Raw genomic sequence first — 24,444 nt, 5'->3', positions numbered from 1 at the left:
GTATCCACGCTTATGTCTAAACCTATGGGTGTGTAACAAATCTATGCTAATCTGGACTAAAATGAATGCAGAATGTAGGGAAAATAAAGGATTGTGCTCGCACGGGCCCTACCCCGCTGCCTACGTATCTGTTTTGCAGAATCAGAGCTACCGTAGCTCGGCTAACTAGTTTCTGTTTGTTTTGTGTTTTTTAGGTGAACGAGTTACATTCGCACTCCGCTGCTCGACCTTTGGAGACTTATGCTTGGGAATGGAGCGGAAATAACAAGCTCTTAAGAAAAGAAAATCAAAGAGTGTGGTTTGTGTTTTAAAGAATGCATGAGGAAAATCTAAGCTAAAGGGGAAAGCTTGCTACCTAATGTTATCATACAAAGGGTACAAGTCTAAGCTAAGCTATCAACCTACGAGGGAAAAGGGGAAGCACACAAGAATATCACACAAACGAGCATCCGCTCGTAAAGCAAACAAAACCAACGGTACTGACGAATGGTAGAAAAGCGGTCCCGCCATAGCCAAGGGGAGCAGCTCAACCCAAGTCAACCAAGCATTAGACCTCGCGAAAATGATCGGGCCATAGACAAGAGGGCGGACCCCTCTCAGCAACCAAGCCGTCACGGATCGTAAAGGAAAACGGTGCGTGCGTACACCGAGCATCAACGTCGAGCAACGCGAGCTATAAGAAAGGCGGGGGTCCGGTTGCATGAACCCTTTTCCTGACATACTCGATAACAAGATCTTATGCAGGTTCAGAAGCGAGCAATGCGTAGCGTGCGCATACCGAACAGACTCGATGAGACTAGGCGGGGGTTGATTGCTAACCCTTTCCGCGTGCCTTCCATGAGGACTTAACGGAGTGCCATATAGGACTTATTACACCGTGACTCCCTGCCGCAAAGCACAAATATAAACACACCAACAAAAACAGAGCCTCTTTCGAGGGCTTGGCCAGATGCATGTCTAGGTCCTACTTCTCATGTTATAGGATGATGTGAAAAAAACAATAAAGTGCAAGAGAAATAAAATGAAACGGGAGACAATACTGAACGGATAGCAAATCCGCAATGAGCTAGCAAGCGTAAGCAGAGAAGTCCGAAGTACTTCGCGTAAGCCATCATCAAGCAAAGCGAGTCAGAAAGCGTCGTCGTGAAAATAAGTCACGAGCGACATGTGGTACACGTCGAGCATAACCACATAAGCAACCTGCAAGAGGACACAAGCTAGACAATGCAGGAATATACATCTCAATGAATGAGAGATCAGATGAATCGCATCAGGAGTAAACTCGTGTCCCACAAATAAAGTGGAACACGATGCAAATCAATCGCACCGAAATCTAATTCATGTCCCACAAATAAAGTGGAGCACGAAGCAAATGAATCACAATCAAAGGCTCTCTCGAAGTACCTCGCATATCTCAGCAAACAAATTAGTAGTAACAAGGAAGCACGCACCCGCCATAGAAAATAATAGAAATTAAATTCTAAGTAAATTCTAAACAAAAGTCTAACAAGATTAAATTGTTTTTTATGACATTTTCAACTAAAACTATAATAGAACTATGTAAGAAAACAATTAAAGTCTAACAAGCAAAAGATATTACATGTTTTTATTATTTTTTTATTAATGCGAGAAAGCTAATCAAACATCATATTTTTTCATGGCATTTTCCAAAGAATTAAAACTAAACTATGTAACAAAACAAATAAATTCTAACAAGAGAACATATTACATGTTTTTGATTATTTTTATTATACTAAAAACAATTGAACACAAACTAGTTAAAAACTTAAATCCAATGTTAAAAGTATGTACACAGGGGGTGAATGTTTGAAACTATGGTGCCACCAGCAAAAACTGGCGCATGGCCCAAGCTGATGAGGCCCAAGGAATTGTTATTATTCAATTTTTGGCACAAAGGAGAGTGGTGCATGGGCTCATGATAGTGTGGGAAGAATTTTTGTACTAAGGCCCAAAGTTTGTTGATCCAAATCCATGTCTCTAATCGAATTGCTAATCAGACTATTTGTATACTCAGATTCAATACTAATTCTCAATTAATACCAATTAAACCATGTTTATTTAGTTTTTAACATCAAATTAATTAGCAAAAGTAAAATGCACAATTAAATGAGGATTAGGTTTTACGTGAATTGGAACTCAGTTTGTTCTCCTCCTTCCTCACAAACGGCGCGGCGGTGGAGGTCTTCTTCGCCGATCAGCTTTCAATGCGCCACTGTGAACAAGAACAAGGAACCGACCTCTCTCACTCAAAACTCGGCGGCGATGAATCCTTGGCATCGATGGTGACGGCACGGTGCGGCGGCGGCGCGGTGAGTCTCAGATTCTCAGATCGGAGCTTCCCCGTCTCAAGTTCTCGATCTCACTCTCTCTGAGATCACGCATCTTCGCTCAGATTCTCTCGCTCCTCTCTGGTCTCGTGTCTTGTAATCTCTCTCGATTCAGGATTCTTTCCATCTCCAACGCTTCTCCGGTTGCAACTCAGGTATGGCTTGATGCGTGTTCCTTCTTCAATTTCGTCTCTGAATCAATGCTTCGATGACATAGCGACGTTGTTGTTGTTTGACGCAGATGAAGATGAAGAACAGATGCAGCGATGAAGATTATTGATATACGAAGTTGATGATGGAAGAACCTGAAGATGAAGCTTCGAGAATCCGGTTAAAGGTGAGTCCAATTTCTGTTACATTTTTATTTTTCTCCTTTTCATCTCCTTTGATTCTTTTCTGTTGGTGAATATGAATGATGGAGAAGGTTGATGAATTGACTGTTGATGGTGATTATCGATTCTCTTACAGGTTCTTGTTATTGCAAAGTTTATGGTGATTTGTGAAAGATGAATGTGATGCAGTGCTGAAGAGGACGAAGGTTCAACGATTCCAGAAGTTTTTGTTAGAGGTGAGTTTCTTGGAGAGAGAGAGACAGTTTTTTGGGATTGATTTTTCTTCTGTTATGAAATCTCCCCTTCAAAGCTAGTGTAATCGGTTTTCTTCCGTCTTTTGTGCAGGGCTGTTTCCGTTTTAGCTTCATTTCCGTACCGGTTTTATTTGTATTGCAGGTGGATAGCTTATTAGTTCCGATACAAGTTTGGATGCTGCTAGTTTTGAAGCGTGGCATGTTATGGGCATAAACGACGCTAGAACCTTGAATGGTGTAATGATATTTGTAGATTGGAATGGATTTGTATAAACTTGATAGACCTTGGACTATTTTTGTAATGAATAAGATGGGCTTTTTTGTAATAGAATTTGTAACTACATGAATACACCCTCCATTCTTGTATGAATACACTCTCCATTCTTGTATGAATACACTCTCCATCCTTGTATGCTACAAACAATCTTGAACAATTTTAGAGCATTTTGAACTTAAATCATCACTTGAACGAACTCCACTTCGACGCAATCCTAATTCAATCAATGAACCAAATTACATCGCATTAAAAGCAACAGACGAAAGTCTTGACCGCCTCCTTAATTCTTTATGCCATGATTCTCATTTGAATTCCAATCCGACATAGAAATGACGCCTTAATGATCCTTGGAGAAGATAAGAGTTGTGGCACATACCAACATCTCGACATGAAATCTAATAAATCTCCTTTGAATCAACGATTGAGGCCACCACATATAAGAAATCTTTATTATTTTCTTCAATTTTTGAGAGACGGAATAAACGTCCCTCCATAACTTATAGCATAGTGGAGAGGGCAAATTTTGGGGTGCAACAGTGTGGGTTATGTTTTCATGGCAGGTTTGATCATGGTTTTGTATGGATGAAATTATTTGATATTTCTACTTTTCTGTTGCAGTATTTGTCTCTCATGGTGTGAACATGGTTTGTGGTTTGAACTGGACTAACTCAGGTGAATTGATAGTGGATTGTTTTTCTTTTTGAATGTATGTGTGTATGTCTTGTATGTATGGCTTTTGGTTCGAACCGCTTTTCTTTTAGTGAACCGAATTGATGCGGTTTATTTTGTTTTTTCTGCAGGAACCATTTTTCTATGGTGAAGTGCATGCTCCATTCGATTTTTGCAACAGGTTGTATGGCTGATTATACACATGAGTGTGGGTCCAAAGTATATGGAGCCAAATGGAATTGTAAGGCCGCTGCTAGAAGTCATTAAGCATAACCTTTTATTGAAGCTGACTTTTGTAATGTATTTGAATTTTTTGTAATGGTTCACCTTGTAGTGGGACTTGAAATGAATGTATAGACACTTGAATTTTGTATTGACTGATACCTGAACCAAATGAAGATGAAGTTTTGCCTCTTTTCTTTCCAAATTTGAATTCTCTTCATGCTTCAATATTTACTATGAGTATAAAGTCTTTCAAAAGAAATTACCCATACTCCATCTTGAAATGAGGAGATCCACATGACTTAGTCAGCAGAAGTCAACCGCCCTAGGTTGACTTGTTGACCAAATGTCAACTTATACCAAATGGGTTTATCTTTAGATTTCTTTCCTTTTTCTGAATTTAAATGATCAATTGTCCTCTATTTCTCTCGATGCTTGATATCAAAAGAATTTGCACTTTAAACTTCAAATCTGCCATTAACCCAATATCTTGTCGTGGAAGAAACAAAACTCGAACAATGGTTGCCCACACGGAGATGAATCAATGCCCCAACTCAATTCATAGCATCGTAACTTAGGTCAAGCAATAAGTCATCTGAACAAATGCCTTCCAGAAGACATGTACCTATCACAATCTTGATTAAGTGTCAAACAACCCTTTTGAGAGAATGAATGACCTTTTGCCAAGGCTTAGATGAAATCCCACTTGTTTCGAGACCCTTAATCCTGTGCTTTTAGACATTTTATTTTATGAATGAATGTAAGGCCATGCAAATGCCCTGATGGGGGTATGCAGATGAGATGGGAAATATAAGCCAGTTAAAATAAGGGGTAGGACAATTTTGGGGTATGACAGGTAGTAAGTTTACTCGGTCTAGGGGGTTCGACAATAATTCGTATAGATAGATTCCTAATTTCGGAAGAGTGGTGTAGATCATGGCCCACATGTTCTCAATGGGAATTAGTCAAAGAACTCTCAGATCATCGTCCAATTCTATTGTGTGATGCAACTCAAAAGTGGGGGCCGAAACTGTTTCGCATGTTAAATTGTTGGAAAAATGTTGAGGGGTATCATGAATTTGTTAAGGAGTAATGGCAAGATATAAATGTGGAAGGATGGAGAATGTTTGTGCTAAATGAGAAATTAAAAAATGATAAAGGGAAAATTAAAAGAGTTGCACAAATCTCACACTCGAAACTTAGAAGGAAAGATTAAAGTTGCAAAAGAAGAGATCAATAAGCTGGACCTAAGAGTAAAATCATAACATCTAACAGTAGATGAGGTGAACAGAAAAAGAGAAGTTTCAGCGGAATTACATATATTGTCAAATTTGAACTGTAGTATCCAATGTCAAAGGACTCGAGTAAGATTGTTAGAAGAAAGAGATGAGGAGTCCAAATACTTCCATGGGTGTATTAATAAAAGAAGGAAAGACGACAAAATTTTGTCAATAGAAGTCAACGGTAGAGTGGTGAAAGAAGCAGAGGAAGTAAAAAGTGCATTTCATGATCATTTTTGGAATCTTTTTGAGGGAAGGAAGGAGAGACCTATTCCATCCAATATAGATTTCAAAAAAGTGGATGATATGGACAAGGAATACTTGGTGAAAGAGTTCACAGAAACAAAAGTTCGTAATGCAATTTGGGACTGCGATAGCTCGAAAAGCCAAGGTCTGAACGAAGTTAAATTTGGTTTTATAAAATATTTTTGGGAGCACATTAAAGGCGACGTTATAAGGACGATGTCAGAATTCCACTCTAATGGTCAGTTTGTAAAAGGAGAAAATTGTTCTTTTATGGTTCTCATCCCAAAGAAAAACAATTCGTCAAAGATCTCTGATTACAGACCAATTATATTGGTGGGATGCATATACAAATTAATATATAGAGTTTTAGCAAACAAATTGAAAAAGTGATCAATAATATCATCTCTGAGACTCAATCAACATTAATTACAAGTCGGCAGATTATCAATGAGATTCTTGTTGCAAACGAAATTATGGATGAGGCCAAGAGAAAAAAAATAAAGGTGGACTTCTAAAAGGTGTACGATTCAGTTGATTGGAATTTCTGAGGGTATGTGATGAACAAAATGGGTTTTCAAGAGAAATGGAAGAGATGAATTTTTAAGTGTCTTAGTTCATCCTCAGTGTCTGTGCTAGTAAGTGGAAGCCCTACAAAAGAGTTTAAGATGGAGCGAGGGATTAGACATGGAGATCCACTTTCCCCAATTTTTATTTTTATTAGTGTCAGAAGGTTTAAACATTTTGATGAAAAGACTATGGAATTGGGGAAGTTTTCAGAGTACAAATTTGAGGCATGTAATGATAAATTCTCACACTTATAATATGCATACTATACATTGATCATAAGTGAATGAAGGTGGACCAATATTCAAACTATTAAGGCAATATTACTTATGTTCAAATCAATGTTTGGTTTAAAAGTATACTTCCAAAAGAGGTTGATTGTTGGTATGGACATTCCTCAATTCTAGATAGAAGAAGCTGCTAGTATCTTAAATTGTAGAATTGGAACTCTACCTTTCAATTACCTCGGTTTACCAATAGGGGCAGATCCAAAACGGAAGGATACTTGGGTACAGGTGATAAGTCCAATGAAAGCTAGGCTGTCTAAATGAAAGAACAAACACTTATCCATCAGAGGTCGGGTTGTAATATTAAAATCATTCTTGTATACGATTCAGGTTTACTTTCTCTCTTTCTTCCAGGCTCCGACATGTATTATATCTAATATAGAATCTATATTCAAACAATTCCTTTGGGGGGTTATGAGGACGAGAAAAACTTGATTGGGTTAAATGGGACAAAGTGTGTAGAACAATTGAGGATGGGGATCCAGGTGTTAAAATTGTGATGATTTTCAACAAAGCTTTGTTAGGAAAACAAAAAATGGAAAGTTACAGTTGAAAAAAAATGGTATTTGGTACATTGTGTTGCTAAACATATATGGGTGAATATGGCAAATTTGATGTCAGAAGATTACGACTCATCAAGTTGGTGGAAGGACATAAGACAATTGAACATAGGAGGGGTAGAGAGCTCGAGCGAATATTCGGTGAAAGAAGTTTATAAGGGCTTAATGTCAGTGGATATCCCATTTCTTAAGCACTACCGGTCGAAATTTTGGAATAAGGATATTTCCTTAAAAAATATCTAGCCTGGTGTGGAAAATGTTCGATAATAAAATACCTACAAAGGATAATTTAGTTAAAAGGGGAGTGTTAGGTCATGGGGAGGATATGTGTGTAGGAGAGTGTGGGAAGGAAGATTCAGCCCCTCTCATTTTCTTTGAGTGTACTGTTTTTACAGAGGTTTGGAGCTCTATTTGCAGTTGGATCGAAGTGATTATAGTGTTTCCCAATGACAGTTGGCAACACATGGAACAATTTGAATTTTTGCTTAGAGAAGAGAGATCAATTTCAAAAAATCTAGTTGTGATATGGTCCGCGTGTGTGTGGTGCATTTGAAAGTCAAGAATCGATAAAATTTTCTGAACTAAGGAAATTAGTATTGAAAAAATCTCTCAATAGGCCTAGTTGACATCATGGAAGTGGTTAAAATTAAAAGCAAAGTTGATATAGGGTGATATAGGCCAATGATATATGACACCAAAAATCTTGTCTCGGTATCATTGTAAATTGAAGCATCACATATGCGTCGAAGAGAATTTGGATAGTGGATGTGATTGTAGTTGGTGTCTATTTCATCTTGAATTCAAAGGTATTTGCTCTTGTTGGTGGTTGGTAGCCCATAAGCTGGAGGCAGCTTGGGTCAAATTTATGGCTTTGTGACATTAGAGAATCATTTTTGGTTTTTTTCCCTTCAGTTTTGGTGTGTTGGATTATTCCCTGGCTTGCTTATCAGGGCGTTAGCAGCTTCTTTTGGCATTGTTGTGTCTCAGTATAATTGTTGTGGCTGCAAAGGAGTGCGGATTTTTCTGGTACAAAAGTGGTGTAGTGTTTGTTGATATGAATCTTTCATTGAAGGGAGGCTGTTAATTTGTATTTTTTTATAATGATTCGTGTTTGGAGGTGTTATTGTTAGATGCTTGTGTTGCTATTGTCGGAGTAATTGAGGTTGTCTTTTCATCTGTTTTGTCCAATTCTTCTATTAAATTTTCTTTGGTTGGATCAGGTCTTTGGGAGGGGTGATGTGTATTGAAGTAGAGGCGTGTAGTTCTTTCTGGGTGGTAGCTAGTTATTGTTGTGTTTTTTGTATCAATTGGCCATGTGGTGTTGTGACTCTGTATTTACGTATTAGCATTTTTATGCTAGTTAGTTCATAGTATAATGATAATAATATCTTTTGTCTTTTTCAAAAAATTAGTGGGTCTATATGATAATATAGACTAAAAGTTAGTCATAACCAACATAAATTTTAATTTTAATCTTTCAATCATTATTCTTTGTGAGCCTTATGTTTCTCTCTAAAAAGGAAACTATTTGCATGACTAAATAATGAATTACTTTAGTGAAATGAATTTGAATCACGAATCACGAAATATGGGACGTGAAGATGACACATGCACCATTTATATTGAACACCCTCCTTTAACGGAGAGATCCAAAATGCCTTTAAAGGTGAATTGGGTTATACCTCATGATTATAGAGGTGCGACTTTCCTCCAAATCATTATATTGTAGTTGTTTTCAATTTTTTGACTTATATCCTATTTCGATCAAACTTAAGTTTACGGTACTACGACTATAAGGTATAGTCTGTTTTGAGTATTAGAACCCTCACGATTTTTTCCTTTACAAAAGGTGTCATTAAATTGAAGAATGTGGGTGTTGTATGTAAACTACACTTAGCCTCAATTCCCAAGCAATGTGGGACTATTTTAACCAGTCCACAACAATTTCCCCTTAATTGAAGCTAAGAGGTTAGGTGAGAGCACGTGGGCTCGATCCCTCCTTCTAGCACCAATGTTTCGATCAACCTCAAGTTTGCGATAATGCAAATACAATTTATTGTCCGTTTTGGGTGTAAGAACCCTCGCGACTATATCCTTTAGAAAAGATGCCTTGTTGGACTGAGGTATATGTGTGTTGTATATACATTACCATTATCCTTGATCCCTAAGCAATATGGAACTATTTTGGTCAACCCGAAACAATTTCTCCTAGTTAAGGCTAAAGGCACACAGTGCAAATTTCAAATTCCCACATATGGCACGGATTTTTCAATCGACCTCAAGTTTATGTCACCACGACTACGAAGTATTGTCTCATTTGGGTGTGAGAATCCAGTCGATGGTAAGGGTCATTTGCGAAGTTTGAATTTCCATAGATTGTGCCAATGTTTCAGTCGACCTCAAGTTTGTGTCACTGCAACTACGAGGTATTATTTGTTGGTGTGAGAATCACAACTTTGTCCTTTAGAACATGTGTCTCGTTAGATTGAAGAGAATGAGTGTTGTATATAAGCTACCCATATCTAAGGGTGGCAAATGGGTCGTGGCCTGTCGGGTCAGCTTGCACACCCGCCAAAAAATGGCGAGTTAGATTGGGATTTTGGGCCCACCTATCTGTGCAGCACAGCCCGCAGGTCATTGCCTGTTTTGTAACTTTTGATTTAGTAGTTATTTTTGAACTTGCATATATTGCTTCGACACGAGCAAACTTCTTCTTATACCCTTCCAACTCCTCCCAAATATTGTTCACCTGTTAGTAACAAACATATAGGAAATAAATTCTATTATACTAGGGGAAACACTAAAATAATAAAAGAAGAAATAAGGACACTACTATATTCCTATGTGAAATACTCGTCACTATGAATAATTCACTAGTTTTGATGTACTTACTTGTGGGATTTGCTCAACTATTTAGTTTGCTTTTTTTATTTTGGATAGCTCAATATATTTTTTATTTTCTATTTTAAGAGTTTGGTTATTTTGAACTTAACATGGACTGATATAGAATCCATTAAGAGATGTTTTCCAAACTGAAAGTAGAAATTATTATTGCTTAAATGTGGATTAAAGTTAGGTATTGAAAACATATATACTTTCCTTGCCACAAAACGCTAGAAGGAGGGGTTGAACCTCCGACCTTGTGGTTAACAGCCACACGCTCTAACCAACTGAGCTATTCCAGCTTCTTGAAAAATTAAATATGTAATAAAATAAAATAATTCAAATAGAACTAAACATAAAAAATCAAATTACCATAAACCTCTCTGCATTGGTTCACTATTTTCAATATTACTATTATAATATATATTTTTTAATTATAATAAAGAGTTTAACCACTTTTGTTAATTTAAATAATAATTAATATTAATCAATAGGTACTTGATTAATATTTGTTTATACGACAATTTTTTTATACTACAGGATAGAGTACACTTACTTTAAATGTGTTTTTAGCGCAACACTTACACAAATGCGGTTAGTGAAGGCAACAAAATCAAAAATCGATCGACCCTGCCCCAAATTTAACGGAAAAATGATTATCTAGGGGTGGAAATGGTGCACAGAAAATTTAAAAACAAGGGTGGGTGGGATTTTAATATCTACGTCGCACTCACCCAACCCTATCAAAATTACTAAACTTCCAATGCAGTTATTTTTTATTTATTTTAAATTAACTTTTATTAAGATAGTATAATTTAATATTTAGAAAATTAATTTTAAAATTTTAAGTTTGATGATTAATTTATCATGAAAGTTGCTATTTAATTTAAGGATTAGTTTTTGATGCTATCAAAAAATAAAATATGAAGATTTAAAATCACATAAACATATTTTATTTTGTTGAAAAATTTAAGGTTTATGGAGACATGGTGAATGGGAGGAGGGAACCCAACCTCATTGAAGTCGGAGTCGAGTGTCCAATCATCATCCGCAATATAGTTTGGGGGAGGGGTGTGTTGGGTCATCAATTTAGGGATGATACAGAGAGGTAGGGATAAGACACATAATATTGAAAATCGCTCCCACCTCCGCGCCATTGTCATACATAAATTTAGTTGGTGCAGGATAGAAATTCCAATTGTGGAGGTTGAGACAACTTCATTATTTATGCAATCATTTTACATTCAAGCTTTGATGTTGAGTTTATTAAGTGCAATCATTTTATGTTTATAGACCAATTTAGTGACCATTACATTTCGGTTGAAAAGTGCTACTCGCTAAGCTTTTATGACGAATTTAGTGACCAAAATTTAACGACCGAATTTAGTGTTTTTTCATAAAATAAAATTAAAAGTTATAATACCTGAAAATCGAACTCATGACCTCCACATATCTTAATAAGACATTGCCACTACACCACTATATATATATATATATATATATATATATATATATATATATTATATATATATATATATATATATATATATATATATATATATATATATATATATATATATATATATATATATATATATATATATATATTATTTTACACTGTCAGTGCACTAACTTTGACCTCAAAATAGAAAGTAAATAGTAACATAATAAAGATGATTAAAATTTCGGTCTCTAATTTTATATATAAATTATATTGTATATAAAATATTTTTTCGTGACCGAATATGCAATCACAAAATTTTGGTCTCTAAATCGTTAGCTGATTTATTTTAGTGATCGATTTTGTGACCTCTTAAAATTACCTCATGAATATTAAATTTTAGTGGCTAATTCGGTCACTAAAAAAGAATTTTCTAATAGTGTTTTGACATCACTATGCCGCGATTTACCACAACATTAAAGAAATTCTAACTAGAAAATTACGAGTTCAAATATTTCATACCCTAAAAAAAGAATGTTTGTACTAACTATCTAGTAAAATATTATATTACTAATGATACGTCGTACCGGTCTTATATGAAATCTTCTGTAAGAATCATCACTCTTTTACTAACTGACGTTAATAAAACTATTTTCTAGATAATTTCTTAATTTTTGTCTTTCTTTTGTTAGTGCAACAATCGGGGGAGGGTCGAGTCAAAAGCATTGTTAATTTCTGGAACATTTCACTTGAGCAACATACCTTTGTGAGAGACACATCACTTCTCCACCTAAAACCTTAAGGTGATAGGTAAGTGAGTTCTCCCACTTATATATACTTAAGGCACTACATGCATTTCCAATGTGAGACTATTACCCAGACTCACACTTGTGTTATTCTCAACATCATTTTTCACTTGTACAAAAAAAAAGAGCTCATTTCAAACTCTATTCTTAAATATCTATACAAGTATTGATGGCAACACAACTTATAAAAATCCAAGTACATTTTAACTTATAAAAGAAAATGAGTTGGAAAAGTGTATTATAACCAATTTTTTAAAAACCGGACCAGTTGGTCGGACCGGTCGAACCGGCCAGATAACCGATCTAATTCAATTGCTGGATCAAATATATTATTGAACCGGTGTGAACCTGTTAAAACTGGAGTAAACCGCAAAAACCGGCGGTTTTCATGAATCGGTGGTTTAATTGTATTTTAACAAAATTATTTAAAAAATTAAAACGACGCCATTTTAATTATTTTAATGAAAAGTAAAAAATAAAATAAATAAAAATAAAAGAACTTAAATAAAAAATAAAAATAAAGATGTTACGGACGATTGACTTTGTTGTATATGGTTTTGATATTGAAGAAGGAGATCTCAACATTTAAACAATTTTCCGTTTCTTTAACTTTAATTTAGTAAGCAATGTAATTATTTGGTTATAAATTATTTAATTATATATTATTTAAGTAGATTATGTTGCGACTAAAGTTTGTTTGCAGTTCTACTTTATAATTTTGTACTATTTTATTATGTGTGATTAGGGCTGTATTTGGGAATGCGGATCCGAGATCCGGACCGGGATCCGGACTGGTGGAACTGGTCCAATGGACCGACCGAAATAGTGAATGGGATGGTAATGGATAAAAAAATTATCCGAATCCAGAATGAAGAACCGCACCAAATATCCAATGAGTAACCGAAAATAAAAATATAAATAGCCTTGTCATTTCATTTCCTCACTTTTCCCACTCCCTCTCTCTCTCATTCACTCTCAGACTCCTCCGGTCCTCCCTCTCTCACTCACGTCTCTCTTCCTCTCCTCCCATGTCTCTACCTTATCCACCTCCGACAGCCTCTTCTTCCCCTCCTTGTCTTCGATGATAAGTCCTCACACACTAGTTATTGTTTTTACTTCTTCTTGAATCGTGATTTCGTCTATCTGTTTCAGAGAGATTTCTTGGAGTATCTTCTTCGCATAACTGTAATATATTCAAACTTTTTGTATTGTTATATTTCACATAAATTTCATGCTATTTACCATGTTTGCATGTTAGGTTTGATGCTTCGTTTTATAGTATGTTGCTGTTTTGCCCTAATTTGTTTTGACCTAATTTGTTTTGCCCTAATTTGTTTTGACCTAAACTTTTTATAAATGAAATGCATGTTACAATTTTGACCTAAGTTTTACCTATTTCAATTTTCAAGTTTGATTAAGATTAATAAAGCGTTAGGGTTTTTTTATACTGAGTTTTTTTTATTCATAAATCATAATAAAGCTCGATTAGGGTTTTGATCAAATTTTTGGGTCTGTTCTAAATAAAGTTGGGCTTCTTTTGTTGAGTTTTGTTACAGTTTACTATTATATTATTGTTTAATTCTTTGTATTTTCTTCCATGTCGTTTCAAGATTCATCATTGACTCCTCCAACAATGGTGGATGATCTTATTGATATTGAGTTGTTGCTTGGTGACATCGGGGAATAGGAGACAACGGATGGAGGTAATTTAGAGCTTGGTGAGATGATGGATATGGAGGTTCCAGTTCCGAGTGATACAACTACTCAAACCAACCCCACTGATGATACTACTACTCAGACCCCCACTCAAAATACTACAAACACAAACACTGATGCTTCAACCCCTCAAGTTGCCCAAGCTCAGAGTTCCCAGAGTTAGAGAAATGCTGATGGTAGAGCTCCTCGTCCCAAAAAATCTGTTGTTCATTCTGAAATGGTGCTTATTGTAGGTCCAGATGGCATTAAGAAGTGGAAGTGCAGATGGTGTGGAAAGCTTTACACATATGATGCAAAGTGGAAGAGTACCTCTAATGGTAAGAAACATTTAGATGCCTGTATTCAGAGAAGGATAATGTTGAAAGGAAATAATGAGAAAGAGTTTGCTCAATCTAGATTAAACATAGGTGATAATACTCCTAGTTTAGCTACTTGGACATATAATCATGCTAGGGTTAGAGAAATTGCAGCACACATGATTCTAGGTCATGAATTTCCTTTTTCTGTTATGGAAGGTGTTATTTTTAATGAGTTTCTAAAAGAGATTTATCCATGGTGCAAAAATATTACTAGGCAACAGGTTATGTTTGATTGTGAGACATTTTATGAGGCTGAGAGAATTAAAATGAAAAGGTCTATGGCTTTGATTAACAGGGTCAGTCTCACCACTGACTTGCAGTGGTCTGGTGAACAGAGGATAGGCTATATGACCGTGACTGGTCATTTCATTGATTCAAAATGGCAGCTTCATAAAAGAGTTTTATCTTTTAAGAATGTGCCATCACCATATTCTGGAGAGGTTTTGTGCAGGGTACTGATAAAGGTAATGGATGATTGGGGAATAAGGGATAAGGTAGCATCTATTTCTGTTGATAATACCAGTGCCAATGATAAATGCATTGCTAGGTTGAAGAGAGATTATTCTGGTAGGAGAAATTTACCCTTAGATGGTAAGTTATTTCATGTAAGGTGTTGTGCACACATCTTAAATTTGTTGGTGCAGGATGGGCTTAATATGATTAAGGTGTATGTTGATAAGATAAGAAATGGTGTCAAATACTTGCTTAATTCTGAAACAAGATGCAAATCATTCAAAAAGATTGTTGATGAGTTGCAACTTGAAGGCAGAATGCAAGTGTTGGATACAAAGACTAGGTGGAACTCAACTTGGTTGATGTTGTCTACTGCATACCATTACAGAGAAGTGTGGCCTAGATATGCTGAGGAAAATGGTGCATTTCTCAGTTTTTTGCCTGATGCAAATGATTGGGAAGATGTTCATGATATTTGCAAGTTTTTGGAGGTTTTTGCTGATGTGACATCAATTATTAGTGGCACATCTTACCCTACTGCTAATCTGTTTTTGTCTGAGCTTTACAGAGTGAAGGTTTTACTTAATAATCCTTCAAGTATCTCACATAATCCTCAGTTGCAGGCCCTTGCTAGTGAAGTGAAGTTGAAATATGACAAATATTGGTCAGAGTCTAATACATTGATTTCGATTGGTGCAGTTCTTGATCCAAGGTATGAACATCTTAGCCTATGATATATGATTATTATCTGAGGCATGATTATTATTCTCTGATCTTGATATGAATGATTGTTATCTGATGCATGATTGGCATCCTGTTATTGATATGTATAGTGATTTGTGACTTAATTGTGTCTTATTAAGTTGCCTTGCTGCTGGTTGTGGTTTAATAGTGCCTACTGCCTGCCTATGATGTAATCTTTTCTTGAATTGTATGAATTATGATTACCTGAGGCATATGATGGATCCTGTTCTTGATAGTCTCATTTAAGTTGCCTTGCTGGTTGTGGTTTAATAGTGCCTATGATGAAATCTTTTCTTGAATTGTATGAATTATGATTACCTGAGGCCTATGATGGAACCAATGATGCAACTACCCATACTGCTGCATCTGAATCTCCAGAAGTAGGATCTACTTCTGGATTGGGAAGGAGGAACTTTGAAATGTTTTTAGAAACTGTTGTGGGTAATAATTTCAAAACTGATCTTGAATTATATTTTGAGGAGTCTCCTTTGAAAGTTCTCCCTAATGCTAAATTTGATGTTTTAACTTGGTGGGTGGGAAATGAAGCCAAATATCCTGTTCTTAGTAAATTGGCAAAGGATATCCTAACTGTTCCAGTTACTACTGTTGCTTTAGAAGCAACTTTTAGTGCTGGGAAAAGGATTATTAATCCGAAAAGATCTTCTATGAAAACTAAGACAGTTGAAATGGTGCTTTGTGGAGGTGATTGGGTGAAGGAGAAATATGGAATAAAGAAGGGGTGCACTGCTTCTATTGTAAGTTTATTTTTCATGTCTTCTTTCAATTCTAACTAATACATGTTTATTATTATTCTATCTTAACTAATACTTTTCAAATTTGTGTTGTAGCTTGAGGAACCACAAGATGAACCTTTGACATATCATTTTGATGAAGATTTGGGTGTTTCATCTACTGCTGCTGCAACTTGAATACAATGCCAATGATGAGATTGTTCTGAGGCATTATGAAATGTAATGATCTTTTGAGTTTATTTTGACTTATCATTTTGAAACCTCATGTATTTTTGATACAATTATCTTTGGTAGCCTCTTATCAAAACATTAACATTTGTCTTGGTATATTATATAAGTTGGTATATTATATAAGTGATTATGAAATGTTGTTGGGTTGTTAATTTGATATGTAAAATCATTAGTTTCATTTCATGTACAGTTTGGAAACCCATAAATAAACATGAAATTTCATTAATTTTTTCTTGTGTATCGGGTGGTCCGGTTACCCGACCAACAACAACGGTTCGGTTTCGGTTATTTTATTAAAAAAAATCTAATTCGGTTCGGTCTTCGGTTACCCGAAATTGTTGGATCGGTTTCGGTCCAACAATTTATCCATCACTGTGCTGGACCGGTCCCGGTTTACCCGGATAAGTTTTCGGTCCATGAATCGGGACATCAATTATTCGGACTGAACCGGAGTGATAACAACCCTATGTGTGATATCTATGTTTAAAATTTGATTTTAAATTATGAACTTGTAAATTTATTTATGATATGATATTTTAAAAAAATTTAAGTGTTAGTTATATTTTATAGAGACTAAATCACCTGATGTGACATGTTTTATACCTATATAATTATGTTATAACAACCGGTCTATTTAACCGTGTTATCTGATTTAATCCGATTTAGTCACGCGGTTCGACCAGTGACTTATTAGTTCAACCAATAAACTAGTTACCCAATACACTCACTGGTTTAACGTCTTGTCCGATTTTAAACACCGATTATAACCCTAATCATATGAATATTTGGAAATTATTTAGTACTATCAATTTAACAAATAACAACACTAACATAAAAGGGAGTCAAGCTCCTCTCCATTTCTCATCATCTCCATTTCTACCATTACCATAGTTTGTGAAATATAAATACAATAGTGTGACATTAATTGGACTTAATGATTTATTATACACTCCAAAATACTTGCAAACTATAGTAATGGAGAGAGGAAATGAAAAAAAAAATGGAGAGGATTCTATCTCCATAAAAGGGGCGAATATAATTTCAATCTAACTAAATATAGTAAAGTAGTACAGTAAGTATATTGTAGCAAAAAAAAAAAAATTACATTATTATCAGCAGCGTATTACGGATAGGAGTTGCCATATAATTAATTCAATAGTACTGTAAAACGGCAGCGTTTGGTCGGGAATAATATGCTGTGTACTTGCGTTTTGAAACCCAGATTTGGCGCGTCCTAGGGTTTAAGGAGATGAAGGGTTTCCAAAAGAAACCGAAAATCTTTACCGATATGGAAATCAAGAACGTATTCGTACTAATTCTAAATGTGTTGTTTCTTGTATTAATTCCAAACTTCCTCTTTTTTTCTAACCCTAGCTCTGCCGCGCCTCAAACATGGACGACGATGAAATTGCTCTCGCCGATTCTTTCATCAACTTCGAACTTGCCGCCTATAGCCCTACCTCCGATGATCACTCTGATCCGATTATCAACGAATCTGGTTCTTCCGTTCCGGGTCTTGCAGTTGGTAGTACCGGTATTGAGGAGAGGGTTGAGAGTTTGGGTTTAGGTGAAAAGGAAGGCGAGATTATAGCTAAGGATGATGATGCTGTTGTGGAGAGTGAAGAGGGTGAAGTTAGAGGCGAGATTGTGGAGAGTGAAGATGGCGAGATTGTGGAGAGTGAGGATGGCGAGATTAGAGGCGAGATTGTGGAGAGTGAAGATGGCGAGATTAGAGGCAATGTTATTGCTAATGATGATGAGATTAGAGGCTATGTTATAGCTAATGATGATGATGATGCTTTTGGAATGGAGAGTGAAGGTGGCGAGATTAGAGGGGATGTTATTGCCAATGATGATGAGATTAGAGGCGAGATTGTTGCTAATGATGATGTTAATGCAACTGTTACTGAAGGTTCTAATAGGGAGAGTGAGTGTTTCGGTAGGGGTGTTAAATTTGACGAGGAGTATGAATTGGAAGAAGGGGAGATAGTGGAATCTGATGATGATAGAAAAGACGGTTCGAGTGATGAAGAGTCACAAGAGGGATCTGTTCGGTTAACGAATGAGCTTGAGGTATTGTTTTTTTCTTTCTTATCTATTGTAAGTTAAGTGTTTGTTCATTTGACAGTAGTATTCTATGTTAGAAATTAGTATGATTTATCTGAATGGTAATGAAGGTGATAGAAGCATCTTTGTGAGTTGTATTGATTAGATTAGTCTGAGCTTTTGAGACACTAACTGGTTTGATTTAGAGGCTAATGGTGTTTTGAATGTATTCAGTTAAAGATTAAAGACACGCGCTTGGTGGGTTTGAAGCCTGTGTTTCCAATCCCACTTTGCTTCTGTGCCGACAGATGAATCTGAATTGGTCATACATACTTTCACTGGTTGAACTGTTGAAGCCTGGCTTTTGATCTGTTGAGTCCTCCATATTTTACTTTGAAGCTTCATTAGGAGGAGTGAAGAATGTTAGAATCAACATATAAGTTGTTATCTTTTGTTATTTAATGCAATGATCAATATATGGTACATGTGATTGCTGGATGAAGGGTGAGTTTTATTCTATATTCTATGTTACTTCAAACTAGTGTAACTAACCTGAGAGCCTTTATGTAGACCACTTTTCTAAATTTATTTACTTTTGTGGATGTATATTGTTTAACTTTAATTTGCTTTTTTTGTGTTTGTGAATTTTGCAGATTCTTCCTAGGGTCCCTCCTGTGAATGTGGAATTGGGACCACATCATATAATGCTGCCTCTGGGAGTTGTTACATCTGTAAGCTGACTGAAACCTTGTCTCTGATATAAACAAAATTTAGATAGGCTTTCTAGTGCAAAAAAATTGTTGATTGCCAGTTTTTTAGCTTCTTTAGGTTACATGGTGGACCCTCATCTGCTACTTGCATTAATATTTAGTAATATTATTACAAGGGGAAATAGAGGAGAAGGGGTGCCAATTAGCATTGTAATCATCTTAATCAAGTGATTCTTTTTCCAGATTGTCGGTGCTAGAGTCGTTGTGGAAGGGTCGGAGAATCATGACCCTCTTGATCAAGGTTCTGTTCTCTGGATTACTGGAAGGCAAACACCCCTAGGTGTCATTGACGATACCTTTGCACAAGTTAAAAATCCACATTATGTTGTGAGATACAATTTGGAAAGTGAAATCCCGGAAGGAGTCCATGAGGGAACTTTGATTTCGTTTGTTGCCGAGTTTGCTAAGCATGTGCTTAATTCCAAGGATCTTTACAAGAAAGGATCTGATGCATCCGGGATGTTTGATGAGGAAGTGTTCAACGAAACGGAATTTTCGGATGATGAGAAAGAGGCCGAGTACAATAGAATGCAAAAACAAGCAAAAAGAGGCCAAAGCAGTCGAAATTCTGATAGGATGAAAAACGACAGGCAGCATGAACCACTAAATGATGGTTCCATCCCTAAGAGGCAAATAGTTGCTCATGGTCACGGTCCACCTATTCCGAGCAGTGGACAAGGCTTTTTTGGTGTTGGCCGTGGTCATTCTTCCCCTCTTCCTGGCACTGGACAAGGCTTTTCTGGTGTTGGCCGTGGTCATTCTTCCCCTCTTCCTGGCACTGGACAAGGCTTTTCTGGTGTTGGCCGTGGTCGTTCTTCCCCTCTTCCGCCACTACTGGCATTGCCCCACCGGCCTAGTGGATTCCCTACAAATAGTGTCTCATGGAACCCAGAAAATACCCAAAATTTTCATCAGCAGCCGATGCAAGGAATCCCATTTCAACAGCAGTTCAATCCCAGCCAAAGGTTTCCTCCACCAACTGTATATCCTGGAGGACAGCCCAATATGTATGCAGAACCCATGCATGCACAGCAGCCCATGAATCAAAACCAATGGACACACTTTCCCCAGTTTCAAGCACCTACATGTTTTCAACCAAGTAATATTTCAGGCAATCTAGGTGGCCCTCCTCATCAATTCAACCCACCAACAAATTTTCATTCACCGCCAATTGCAGGCAGTCAAGGTGGCCCTGGGCATCAATTCAGTCCACCTGCAAATTTTCAATCACCACCAATTTTAGGCTATCAAGGTGGCCCTCCGCTTCAGTTCAACCCACCTGCAAATATTCAATCACCACCAATTTCAGCCAATCAGAATCCTCCACAACTTAATCAGCAATTCAATCCCGGTGCTTATGATGGCCGCCAGAGAACATTTGCCAGTCGCAGAAGGAGACCATCCCATAGAGGAGGTAAAGGTTGGCGACCATCCAGATAAAAGCTACTGTGTAAAGGTCAGTACACATTGAAACAATTTCTCTGGTTGGAACATTATGGAAGCAACGCATACTTCATTTTGTTGCGATTCATGTAATGAGTTCATATTACATTGGTCATTTGTTTTCATTAGACTTTGATTTGTATAGTCATGACTGAAGATTTCCTCCTTGGTGGCTTGGTAGACAAATATTTTTTGACCAAGGATGAATTGTAAAAAGGAAACAAATGAAAAAAAAATTGTGCAAAAAAGTTTCAAGTTTGATCTGCAAAGTACATACACTCTTCGCAAGAGGGTTCATTGGCTATAGTGATGGAGGATTAAAATAAATAGAAACCCTACTCAAAAAATAAGATCTCAAAATTGGAATGACATTGATTGAAACTTTTTTTCAGTTTTTTCACTGTGTATTTTGTTTTAATAGAATTTGACTTTGGAACTAAATGCACTTCACTCATAAATGGAGTGTATTTAATAAACTTGTTAAGACAGATATTTACTGTTCCATTGATTAAACCCACTTATGAATCGGCATTATAGTTCTTAATTTTAAAAATAATGAGAATCCAAGATACTTCATTGTTATAGATTGATTGTGTATAATTCACGGCAATATGAATGACCATTTGGTTATTTTTAAAGAGAAAAAATATTGATTTGCATAACAGAAACATAGTAGTAAAATATTTGTAAATGGGGGAGGATAAAACATTTCTTAAAATTAATTTCAAGTTCCTCTAATTTCAAGTCCATAACTTATAATTAGTGAGAAGTTTGATTATTCTACTTTCTACCATGCAGTATTTCTTAGAGTAATAATATACTCTCTCGGTTTCTTGTATAGACAAAATGAAAGAACTAATTCATCAATTCAAATTAATTAAAAATAATTATTAATAAAAAGGAGAAAATTCTATTTTTACTAAAACACCCTCAAAATGTATTTGTGCATTTAATTTAATCATAAATAATAATGAATTTGTAGTGATACAAATAATATTATACATTTGAATATGTATTGAAAAATCAAACTCATTTCAAACCGAGAGTAATATTAACTAAAGATGTATTGAAAAAAAAAATAAAACATAATATTTTTAAAAATATGACTCACATTTTAAAAGCAGAAAAAGTCTTAACTAGAAAAATATTTCAGATAAACCAAAAAATGCATCCAATAACTTGAAAAGAAAATTACCATTGGTTCTGCATTATTTTCTGAGCTTGCCAACTGGTTAAAAGTACTTCCTCATGTATGAATAACATTTTACAGAAAGAAATCATAGGGAAAAAAGTTCTTCACTACTAAAAGAATATTCAAGTTCATTAATATTCAAAGAACATGCAATAGAATCATTTCTATAAGATTATACATTTGGTTGAACCATCTTAATTAGATAAAGAATAGAACATTTTTTATATATCTTACATGATTAGGAAGAAGCCATGATAGCATTAAAAAAATGTAGTTGGATGAATTCTATTTTTAAAAAAAGCCACATAATAAAACACAGAAAACAATTAATTTAATGGAAAATAATTAACAATTAACCAAGTAGGAGTACATCAGAACCTTGAAAGGGTACTAAAAAAAATCAAAAGTTAGGAGCATAATTTGAACTCAAGCTTTGACATTGGCATTCCTGGTAAAGTCAGTACAAGTTTGGCAAGTGCAATCTGAAAAACGGCATATCTCACACCCAAAGCATACACAAGAAGTGCAACCTTTACATGCTGCAGTACGAGTGCATCCTCTATAAACCCTTCGACTTCCTCTTTCTTCTTCATTATCACATGTAATTCTGAGATACAGTAAACAGTTAATACTAATTATTTCTCCACAAACAGCAATAATCATAGTATAAGGCAAAAAAATTCCAATTTATATTGATAATTAAAACTGAATTCATCATAGATAACATAGCCATAAATAATTGCATTAAATACATGAACCTATAGATATGGTTCAAGGAAAAATATATTCATAACATACTTGTCATATGGAAGGTTAGAACAGTTCCAATTTGGATCAGCCAAAGCATCATGATGAATGCGGCAATCTTCTTTAGTTCTCAGCCGGAATCTACGCTCTTTGTTACATCTAGTACACCGGATGAACTCGTCACGATGGCCTCGTCCATTTTGCAATTTGTGTGATCCATTGGCTGTTCTTAACGCTTGATTGTAGTATTTGAGAAGAACTGTTTTATACAACGGAACTTTCTCACCATCAACTATTACCCACACATTGTTCTTCCATTTTCTAGCCGTTTCTCTTCCAGAATGTTTCTCAAATGCAGCAGGAGTCAATTTGTCTGAAACAAATGAAAAACAAACACATAAGAAATCAATACAGCCATGGTAACAAAAAAATTTATATATATATGATATATCTGATGTTTCTACACAACTATCAACTGAGCTGATTTATCGGGGAGAGACACGAACCTTCTTGGCAACCAGGGGTGCATTCACAGGTGATTTCAAGGTAACCATTAACAAAAACCCTAAGCCATCCAACAGCATCACCATATCTATGGCTAGTACAACCGCACATTACTTCAACATATTCTCCAACTCTCTTCACCCCATTGACATCCTTTAGCTCTTCATCACTGAACATGGTGAACCCAGTTTCTTTCTCTAACCCGTTCGCCATTTTCTATCAAAAAGACGCTGTTTTAGGTAAGAGGGTATGAATAGAATGGAAATTAGGTTAAGCGAGATACGCGGCGAAAAAATCTCTGATATAGAAGTACAAAGGAAGTATATCTTCCAAATGATGGAGTTTTTGTAGGAGAGATTGGAAACTGAAAAAGTCAAATAATGAAAAAGTCTAGCTAATAACTAGGGAAGAGATGAGAGATCTACCATAGAAAAATGTAGAGAGAGAGAAGTGAAGAGTGGGTAAAGGTTTAGGGAAGGTGCTATTTGCATGAAAGTAGCGTATGACAGTAAAGAGGAGAGAGAAAGTGAGTGGTTTTGTTTATAGGAAGTCGCTCTCAAGGCTCATGGGAGTGGTCGAAATTTTGGGTAGTTGTTTTTTTTACTAGGAAATTGTACTGTGTTACTGTTCTCGAGAAAGAGGTTTTATTGTGTTTAAAGAAAGAGGAGAAAAGATTCTTTGGAATATGAGTTTGATTTTGCAGTGCAGTAATTGAGTTTTTGATATGATTGTTGATGTGAGGTATAGTACCAGTTTGTTATTCAAGTAAAAAACAGCTACTTTCAGCAAAGGAGTAGTACAATTCATTTCAGTAGTTGTTATTGTGCGACTAATTTAGTTGGGGTGATTGCCAAAGTTTTTTAATTTATAAATTTAAAAATCGTAGTCCTTCCATCTCAAATTATAATAAGATGGTTTTGTAGAAAAAATTTATTTCAAATTATTAAATCATTTTACTTTCCTATAAAATATAATTATTATATTTTTTAATTTGTATGAAATGCCTAAAACGTTATATAATTTGAGAAGAAGATAATAAAAGAGATGATGTATTATAATTAAAAGAAACTAACACATAGTTGGATCCTAGTGATTAGTGTAATGGAAAAGTAGTAGCAGTATTATTATTTTGCAAGCATTTTAGGATGAAAAATTATAATTAAAGGGAAAAAAAGTTACAAGTTACACCATTTAGTTTAAAGTTTTCAAGAGACAATCTTTAGATTAGATAAAGTATGATAAACAAATATAGAATTGTATTTTAACTAAAGATTATAACCAACATTTGTCATGAGAAGTATCAATAGCTAAAATGACA

The 24,444-nt window shown here is 35.5% G+C and overlaps 3 protein-coding genes, 1 long non-coding RNA gene and 1 other non-coding gene across 5 annotated transcripts; 3 read left to right on the top strand and 2 right to left on the bottom strand.

Annotated features, from left to right (window-relative positions):
- The first annotated feature begins 2,162 nt into the window (after window positions 1-2,162).
- Window positions 2,163-2,918, top strand: LOC131648110 (uncharacterized). Its single transcript, XR_009298043.1, has 3 exons — window positions 2,163-2,503; window positions 2,590-2,685; window positions 2,817-2,918. It is a non-coding gene; the product is annotated as an uncharacterized LOC131648110 (long non-coding RNA).
- Window positions 2,919-8,627: 5,709 nt separating this feature from the next.
- Window positions 8,628-16,370, top strand: LOC131651199 (zinc finger BED domain-containing protein RICESLEEPER 2-like). The gene is made up of 7 exons (XM_058920866.1): window positions 8,628-8,736; window positions 12,915-13,006; window positions 13,857-14,043; window positions 14,119-15,409; window positions 15,561-15,588; window positions 15,765-16,196; window positions 16,290-16,370. The coding sequence occupies exons 1-7, from the start codon at window positions 8,628-8,630 to the stop codon at window positions 16,368-16,370; spliced, it is 2,220 nt and encodes a 739-aa protein (XP_058776849.1).
- TRNAN-GUU (transfer RNA asparagine (anticodon GUU)) lies at window positions 10,151-10,224 on the bottom strand. The gene has a single exon. It is a non-coding gene; the product is annotated as a tRNA-Asn (tRNA).
- Window positions 16,371-17,613: 1,243 nt separating the features above from the next.
- LOC131648109 (uncharacterized) lies at window positions 17,614-21,163 on the top strand. Its single transcript, XM_058917899.1, has 3 exons — window positions 17,614-18,497; window positions 19,124-19,201; window positions 19,424-21,163. The coding sequence occupies exons 1-3, from the start codon at window positions 17,817-17,819 to the stop codon at window positions 20,678-20,680; spliced, it is 2,016 nt and encodes a 671-aa protein (XP_058773882.1). The 5' UTR covers window positions 17,614-17,816; the 3' UTR covers window positions 20,681-21,163.
- Window positions 21,164-21,718: 555 nt separating this feature from the next.
- Window positions 21,719-23,784, bottom strand: LOC131648108 (protein ULTRAPETALA 1-like). The gene is made up of 3 exons (XM_058917898.1): window positions 23,129-23,784; window positions 22,674-22,995; window positions 21,719-22,482 (listed from the first exon to the last, which is right to left on the bottom strand). The coding sequence occupies exons 1-3, from the start codon at window positions 23,337-23,339 to the stop codon at window positions 22,302-22,304; spliced, it is 714 nt and encodes a 237-aa protein (XP_058773881.1). The 5' UTR covers window positions 23,340-23,784; the 3' UTR covers window positions 21,719-22,301.
- Window positions 23,785-24,444: the final 660 nt, after the last annotated feature.

Source organism: Vicia villosa, linkage group LG2, assembly GCF_029867415.1.
Source record: "Vicia villosa cultivar HV-30 ecotype Madison, WI linkage group LG2, Vvil1.0, whole genome shotgun sequence".
Taxonomy (NCBI): domain Eukaryota; kingdom Viridiplantae; phylum Streptophyta; class Magnoliopsida; order Fabales; family Fabaceae; genus Vicia; species Vicia villosa.
Note: the sequence above shows the minus strand (reverse complement) of the source record. Positions and strands in the feature narration are given on the sequence as shown.

Excerpts from the sequence above, each read along its gene's own strand:
- LOC131651199 (XM_058920866.1), top strand. The coding sequence starts at position 8,628 with ATGGGACGTGAAGATGACACATGCACCATTTATATTGAACACCCTCCT. Across the intron at positions 13,007-13,856 it reads CCGAAATAGTGAATGGGATG|GAGACAACGGATGGAGGTAA; the intron begins GTAATGGATAAA and ends ATCGGGGAATAG. Across the intron at positions 16,197-16,289 it reads AGGGGTGCACTGCTTCTATT|CTTGAGGAACCACAAGATGA; the intron begins GTAAGTTTATTT and ends TTTGTGTTGTAG.
- LOC131648109 (XM_058917899.1), top strand. The coding sequence starts at position 17,817 with ATGGACGACGATGAAATTGCTCTCGCCGATTCTTTCATCAACTTCGAA. Across the intron at positions 18,498-19,123 it reads GGTTAACGAATGAGCTTGAG|ATTCTTCCTAGGGTCCCTCC; the intron begins GTATTGTTTTTT and ends TGAATTTTGCAG. Across the intron at positions 19,202-19,423 it reads CTCTGGGAGTTGTTACATCT|ATTGTCGGTGCTAGAGTCGT; the intron begins GTAAGCTGACTG and ends TTCTTTTTCCAG.
- LOC131648108 (XM_058917898.1), bottom strand. The coding sequence starts at position 23,339 with ATGGCGAACGGGTTAGAGAAAGAAACTGGGTTCACCATGTTCAGTGAT. Across the intron at positions 22,996-23,128 it reads CACCCCTGGTTGCCAAGAAG|ACAAATTGACTCCTGCTGCA; the intron begins GTTCGTGTCTCT and ends CATTTGTTTCAG. Across the intron at positions 22,483-22,673 it reads TCTAACCTTCCATATGACAA|AATTACATGTGATAATGAAG; the intron begins GTATGTTATGAA and ends ACTGTATCTCAG.